General features: G+C 41.0%; 1 protein-coding gene across 2 annotated transcripts in view; it reads right to left on the bottom strand.

Annotated features, from left to right (window-relative positions):
- Window positions 1-1,546: 1,546 nt before the first annotated feature.
- The window catches only part of dmc1 (DNA meiotic recombinase 1), an 18,767-nt gene continuing 12,804 nt past the window's right edge, over window positions 1,547-7,509 (bottom strand). For both annotated transcript variants that reach the window (XM_024136858.2, XM_024136859.2), the window contains exons 9-13: window positions 3,510-3,583; window positions 3,201-3,315; window positions 2,992-3,052; window positions 2,740-2,856; window positions 1,547-2,579 (exon numbers count right to left, since the gene is read on the bottom strand). In XM_024136858.2, coding sequence (XP_023992626.1) covers window positions 2,510-2,579; window positions 2,740-2,856; window positions 2,992-3,052; window positions 3,201-3,315; window positions 3,510-3,583 — 437 coding nt within the window. In that variant the 3' untranslated portion in view covers window positions 1,547-2,509. The remainder of the gene's footprint in view (window positions 2,580-2,739; window positions 2,857-2,991; window positions 3,053-3,200; window positions 3,316-3,509; window positions 3,584-7,509) is intronic.

Here is a 7,509-nt window from a genome sequence, read left to right as displayed (position 1 = left end):
TGCATTCTGGAAGGTGGGGTTGAATATAAAGCTTTTCATCGTCCTCTCTTTAGACTCAGTATACCAGTAAATATGAAAATTAATAACAGTATAATAATCAGAGCATGTGTACACATCCTTTACTTTATTAAACAAATAATTTAAACAAGTTATATACAGTGCCTTCAGAAAGTATTCACACCCCTTGACTATTTTCACATTTTGTTGTGTTCCAGCCTGAATTTAAAATAGACCAAATTGAGAATGTTTTTCTCCACTGGCCTACACACAATACCCCATAATGTCAAATGTCAAAGTGGATTTATGTTTTTCTATTTTTTCTATTAATGAATTAAAAATGAAAAGTGGAAATGTCTTGAGTCAATAATTATTCAACCGAAGAGACAGTGTCATTAGATCATTTATTTTGGTACTGTCCATATGTAGCWTGTTTTTGGTCAAAGGTCCAGGAATGGCTGAAGAATTGCAACATTTACCTGGCGCTAACTCTACAGATAGCAATACTGGGTGATTTCAAAAGTCATAGTCAATCGATCAAAAATATTATAATAATTTTAGCAAACATTTTTATTTTTTATTTTACAATCTGTAGAAACTATGAGAATACAGTTGAAATAGATGGGAGGGGTTGAATGGACCTGAATGGTGGGACTAAAAACAACAAGATAACTCATGTAAAATATACTGTCTGTAAAATGTGTATAGGTTCAGAACCTTTGTGAAACAGCACAGTTAAAAATATATGGCAAATAGAAATTAAACTGGATGGACATCAGAAATAGAAATAGAGGTTGAGGGTAGAGAAATACTATTGTAAAATAGATTGTCCGTAAAATGTATATAGTATGTATAATCGGGAAGTAGAAGGCTATGTTTTGATGTTCATTAATTTACTCCAATTAGGGGAAGGGTGGTAGGGGAAGTGGAAAATAATAAAGGAAAATACACTTTAAAAAGATATGTATACCATACCAGTCCAAGGTTTGGACACACCTACAGTATTCATTCAAGGGTTTTTCTTTACATTGTAGAATAATAGTGAAGACATCAAAACTAAGAAATAACACATATGGAACGATGTAGTAACCAAAAAAGTGTTAAACAAATCAAAATATATTTTATATTTCAGATTCTTCAAAGTAGCCACCCTTTGCCTTGATGACAGCTTTGCACTCTCTCAACCAGCTTCATGAGGTAGTCATCTGGAATGCATTTCGATTAACAGGTGTGCCTTGTTAAAAGTAAATTTACAGTATTTCTTTCCATCTTAATGCGTTTGAGCCAATCAGTTGTGTTGTGACAAGGTAGGGGTGGTATACAGAAGATAGCCCTATTTGAAGATAGCCCTGTTTGGTAAGAGACCAAGTCCATTATGGCAAGAACAGCTCAAATAAGCAAAGAGTAACAACAGTCAATCAATACTTTAAGACATGAAGGTCAGTCAATCCGGAAAATGTCAAGAACTTATACAATTTTGGTGGGGTAGGTTCCTTGTTCCTTGTCAGTCATTTGCTTATTGGTGAAATCAGCATTCAGACAATATCTTGTAAGTCAATCAAAACTTTTATTAATGCAATTGCAGACAGAAGTTGACAACGGGAACATAGCACGCATGTTTCCGAGTAAGTTCTGCAAAATAGGAAAGGTCCAAGTTGCTTTAATATGCTTGCAGTCAACCCCTAGCGATGAAACTGCCTACGTCAACACCTTCTACTCATGAGACCAAGCCCATGCATATACATTTATACAAACTTGCAGGAGAGAACAATAGTTCCAGTGTTTTCTAAGGGCTCAGCAGTAATTTTCCACTCCCGTGTGGCTTACAGTGGTATGTCTGACTTGTCTCTTATCTCTCCTTCACTCCCCTGCAGGGTTCTGTGTCCATGAATCTCTTTTAGCCTTGAGGTGCTTTCTCACAGACACCCTGTTTTGACTGCAATAACTCACACATCTCTCAGACCGTTTCTTATAAGAGGCAGAAACTAGAAAAGAACTGTGGAACAATATTAAACCTTATAATGCATATATATTGCTAATCTGTAGTCCAGGACCCTATAAATGTAGTGGGGGAGGGGTCTTATAGCCCTTGCCCSTTCTATTAATACAACATATGCATAATCAATTATTATACTACATCAATCATTTGGTGCAGCCCCTATCATAACCCCAAGGTGACCCCATCAATTTCTTCAAGTGCAGTCGCAAAAACAATCAAAACCATTTTCCCCCCTTTTTTTAATACAAATGTAAAAAAAAATCTTCCACTTTGACATTACAGTGTATTTTGTGTAGATCGTTAACAAAAACAAATGACAATTAAATCTATTTTAATCACAATTTGTAACACAACAAAATGTGGGAAAAGTCTAGGGGTATAAATACTTTCTGAAGGCACTTTACATATAAACACCAAATAGTACAAATAGTCTTCATCAGAATTCAAAAAATTACGATTTGCTAAAAACTGCATGTGGTTCCTCTCCTCTACTTGTAAATCCATGAGGGTCTTTCACTCTTTGGCATCAGCAATTCCCCCTGGAGTGATGGCGAAAGTGGCCTCGTTCTCAGGCATATCAGGACTGCAGGAGGTCATGGAAAATAATTAAGCTATGAGGGGGGAGATCTTTCTCCATAAGCAAGAAAAATCATATTCGACCACTTCTTTACAAGGGGGGTTGTTACTACTAAGGAATAATGAGAACAACATATATTGAGTGAGTGAACTTTCAGACTAATTACCTGTCAAATATCTTGGCAATTCTCAACTCTCCGCGTCCTTTCCTCAAGCTGATTCGTGTGGTGGACGCATGCGCCAGGATGTGCCCTCCAATCGGCTTCTTGGGATCAGCTTGGAACCTGACAGAGACAAGAGAAACCCTCTGATCAGAACTCCAGGCCAAAACCTGTTAGAACTTTAGCCGAGTGAGTTGCTGACTTTCCGTTTAATTTCAAACCAATCCCTATTTCCTACATCTAGTTACAGTCACTTACGACATCCCAGCTCCAGGGTCTGCAGTCATCTGGTTGGTGACAAACACTGCAACGTTGTACTCTAGGGGGAGGAGAGCAGAATACATGAATATCAATATGTCTATATCAATGAAAGGTTTACGCAAAAGTCAAGAGTTTTTCTGCCAGTTATTCTGCTGCAGACTTAAATGCATAGTTTGCATATACGTCTGCAAGAGAAGTCGCCAGACCTTCAGAGATCTTCTGCAGACGGGAGAGCATCTGGGCCAGCTTCTGCTGTCTCTCTGCCAGCTCCCCTCGGCCAGAGAAATCTACCCGGAACAGAGCCATGATGGAGTCTATGATCTGAGGGGAGAAAGGGAAAAGACGTAGAGACACAAGACATTCTAAATGTGTATAAAACATAATAATGCATTATACCTGTCGGCATTAATTMAAGTGTTAACGAAAGACAGGTACAGTGATGGAAGTTGACAATATGAAAATATAACTATCACAAAACAAAAGTGACATTGATTATCTTTTCTTTTCATTACTACCAGAAGTTTGAAGACACCACCCTCCTCGTGGAATTTGGCCGCCACAAAATCCAACAGCTCCATCTGGTGTTCACCTGAAGTTGAAACCCAATTATGTATACAGTACAAATGCCTAATCGTCTGATGTCATAACTACCAGTTAGGAAACACAGCAGTCAGCTTCAAATGTACACATTATTTTTTTTAATACAAACAGACTCAAAATGTATACTTAACTAAATGTATACTCACTGTAGAGCCCTCAGTCCCGCTCTAAATGCCTTAGATAGCTCTTTTGTCCCACCCCACACACATGCGGAGACCTCACCTGGCTTAACTGGTGCCTCCGGAGACGAAACCTCTCTCATCGTCACTCAACGCCTAGGTTTACCTCCACTGTACTCACATCCTACCATACCATTGTCTGTACATTATGCCCTGAATCTATTCTACCACGCCCAGAAATCTGCTCCTTTTATTCTGTCACCAACACACTAGACGACCAGTTCTTATAGCCTTTAGCAGTACCCTTATCCTACACCTCCTCTGTTCTCTGGTTATGTAGAGGTTAACCCAGGCTCTGTAGCCCCCAGTTCCACTCCTATTCCCCAGGCGCTATCATTTGTTGAATTCTGTAACCGTAAAAGCCTTGGTTTCATGCATGTTAACATCAGAAGCCTCCTCCCTAAGTTTGTTTTATTCACTGCTTTAGCACACTCCGCCAACACTGATGTCCTAGCCGTGTCTGAATCCTGGCATAGGAAGGCTACCAACAATTCAGAAATTTCCATTCCCAACTACAACATTTTCCGCCAAGATAGAACTGCCAAACGGGGTGGAGTTGCAATCTACTGCAGAGATAACCTGCAGAGTTATGTTATGCTATCCAGGTCTTTGCCCAAACAGTTCGAGCTTCTACTTTTAAAAATCCACCTTTCCAGAAATAAGTCTCTCACTGTTGCTGCGTGTTATAGACCACCCTCAGCCCCCRTCTGTGCACTGGACACCATATGTGAATTAATTGCCCCCCATTTATCTTCAGAGTTTGTACTGTYAGGTAACTTAAACTGGGATATGCTTAACACCCCGGCCGTCCTACAATCTAAGCTAGATGCCCTCAATCTCACATAAATTATCAAGGAACCTACCAGGTACAACCCTAAATCCGTAAACACGGGCACCCTCATAGATATCATCCTGACTACCCTACCCTCYAAATACACCTCTGCTGTCTTCAACCAGGATCTCAGCGATCACTGCCTCATTGCCTGCGTCCGTTATGGGTCCACGGTCAAACAACCACCCCTCATCACTGTCAAACGCTCCCTAAAACACTTCAGCGAGCAGGCCTTTCTAATCGACCTGGCCCGGCTATCCTGGAAGAATATTGACCTCATTCCGTCAGTAGAGGATGCCTGGTTATTCTTTTAAAGTGCTTTCCTTACCATCTTAAATAAGCATGCATCATTCAAAAAATGTAGAACTAAGAACAGATATAGCCCTTGGTTCACTCCAGAATCGACTGCCCTTGACCTGCACAAAAACATCCTGTGGCGTACTACATTAGCATCGAATAGCCCCCGCGATATGCAACTTTTCAGGGAAGTTAGGATCCAATACACACAGGCAGTTAGGAAAGCAAAGACTGGCTTTTTCAAACAGAAATTTGCATCCTGTAGCACAAACTCCCAAAAATTCTGGGACACTGTAAAGTCCATGGAGAATAAGAGCTCCTCCTCCCAGCTGCCCACTGCACTGAGGCTAGGAAACACTGTCACCRCGATAAATCTATGATAATCGAGAATTTCAATAAGCATTTTTCTACGGCTGGCAATGCTGTCCACCTGGCTACCCCTACCCTGGTCAACAGCTCTGCACCCCCAACAGCAATTTGCCCAAGCCTCCCCATTTCTCCTTCACCCAAATCCAGATAGCTGATGTTCTGAAAGAGATGCAAAATCTGGAACCCTACAAATCAGCTGGGCTAGACAATCTGGACCCTCTCTTTCTAAAATTATCTGCCGCAATTGTTATTATAACCCCTATTACTAGCCTGTTCAACCTCTCTTTCGTATCGTCTGAGATCCCTAAAGATTGGAAAGCTGCCGCGATCATCCCCCTCTTCAAAGGGGGAGACACTCTTGACCCACACTGTTACAGACCTATATCTATCCTATCCTGCCTTTCTAAAGTCTTCGAAAGCCAAGTTAAACAGATCACCGACCATTTCGAATCCCACCGTACCTTCTCCGCTATGCAATCTGGTTTCCGAGCGCAAAACAGAGTTACACATGGAATAAACAAACGTATATCAAACACAATATAAAAATCTATATACAGTGTGTGCAAATGTAGTAAGATTAGGGAGGTAAGGCAATAAATAGGCCATACTGGCGAAAAAAATCAAATTTAGCAATTAAACACTGGAGTGATAGATGTGCAGAAGATGAATGCGCAAGTAGAGATATTGGAGTGCAAAGGAGCAAAAAAATAAATAACAATATGAGATGAGGTAGTTGGGTGGGCTATTTACAGATGGGCTGTGTACAGGTGCAATGATTGGTAAGCTGCTCTGACAGCTGATGCTTAAAGTTGTGAGGGAGATATAAGACTCCACTTCAGTGATTTTTGCAATTCGTTCCAGTCAGGCAGCAGAGAACTGGAAGGAAAGGCAGGCAAAGAGGTTTGGCTTTGGGGATGACCAGTGAAGATATACCTGCTGGAGCACGTGCTCGGGTGGGTGCTAGCATGGTGACCAGTGACTGAGATAAGGCGAGCTTTACCTAGCAAAGACTTATAGATGACCTGGAGCCAGTGGGTTTGGCGACGAATATGAACGAGGGCCAGCCAACGAGAGCATAAAGGTCGCAGTGGTGGGTAGTATATGGGCTTTGGTGACAAAACGGATGGCACTGTGATAGACTACATCAAATTGCTGAGTAGAGTGTTGGAGGCTATTTTGTAAATTACATCGCCGAAGGATCGGTAGGATGGTCAGTTTTACGAGGGTATGTTTAGCAGCATGAGTGAAGGATGCTTTGTTGCGAATAGGAAGCTGATTCTAGATTTAATTTTGGATTGGAGATGCTTAATGTGAGTCTGGAAGGAGAGTTTACAGTCTAACCAGACACCTAGGTACAGTTGAAGTAAGAAGTTTACATACACCTTAGCCAAATACATTTAAACTCAGTTTTTCTGAATTCCTGACATTTAATCCTAGTAAAAATTCCCTGTCTTAGGTCAGTTAGGATCACACCCTATTTTTAAGAATGTGAAATGTCAGAATAATAGGAGAGAGATTTATTTATTTCAGCTTTTATTTCTTTCATCACATTCCCAGTGGTTCAGAAGTTCACATACACTCAATTAGTATTTGGTAGCTTGCCTTTAAATTGTTTAACTTGGGTCAAATGTTTCAGGTAGCCTTCACAAGCTTCCCACAATAGTTGGGTGAATTTTGGCCCATTCCTCCTGACAGAGCGCTATAACTGAGTCAGGTTTGTAGGCCTCCTTGCTCGCACACGCTTTTTCAGTTCTGCCCACAAAGTTTCTATAGGATTGAGGTCAGGGCTTTGTGATGGCCTCTCCAATACCTTGACTTTGTTGTCCTTAAGCATTTTGCACAACTTTGAAGTATGCGTGGGTCATTGTCCATTTGAAGACTCATTGAGACCAAGTGTAGTTGTCCACATATTCTAAGTCAGAACCGTCCAGAGTAGTGATCTAGACGGGCGGGCGGGAGCGGCCAGCAATTGGTTGAAGAGCATGTATTTCGTTTTACTTGCATTTAAGAGCATTGGAGGCCACGGAAGAGTGTGTATGGCATTGAAGCTCGTCTAGAGGTTTGTTAACTTCTCTAGGATAGGGGGCAGTATTTTCACGTTTGATGAGAAGCATACCCAAATTCAACTGCCAGTTACTCATCCCAGAAGATAAGATATGCATATTGTTAGTAGATTTTCAAGATGGCGGAATCCAAGATGGCGTAGCAGTCGGACGTGTCTTTGTTTTGTCCTGTCGC

Source organism: Salvelinus sp. IW2-2015, unplaced genomic scaffold (assembly GCF_002910315.2).
Source record: "Salvelinus sp. IW2-2015 unplaced genomic scaffold, ASM291031v2 Un_scaffold1038, whole genome shotgun sequence".
Taxonomy (NCBI): domain Eukaryota; kingdom Metazoa; phylum Chordata; class Actinopteri; order Salmoniformes; family Salmonidae; genus Salvelinus; species Salvelinus sp. IW2-2015.
Note: the sequence above shows the minus strand (reverse complement) of the source record. Positions and strands in the feature narration are given on the sequence as shown.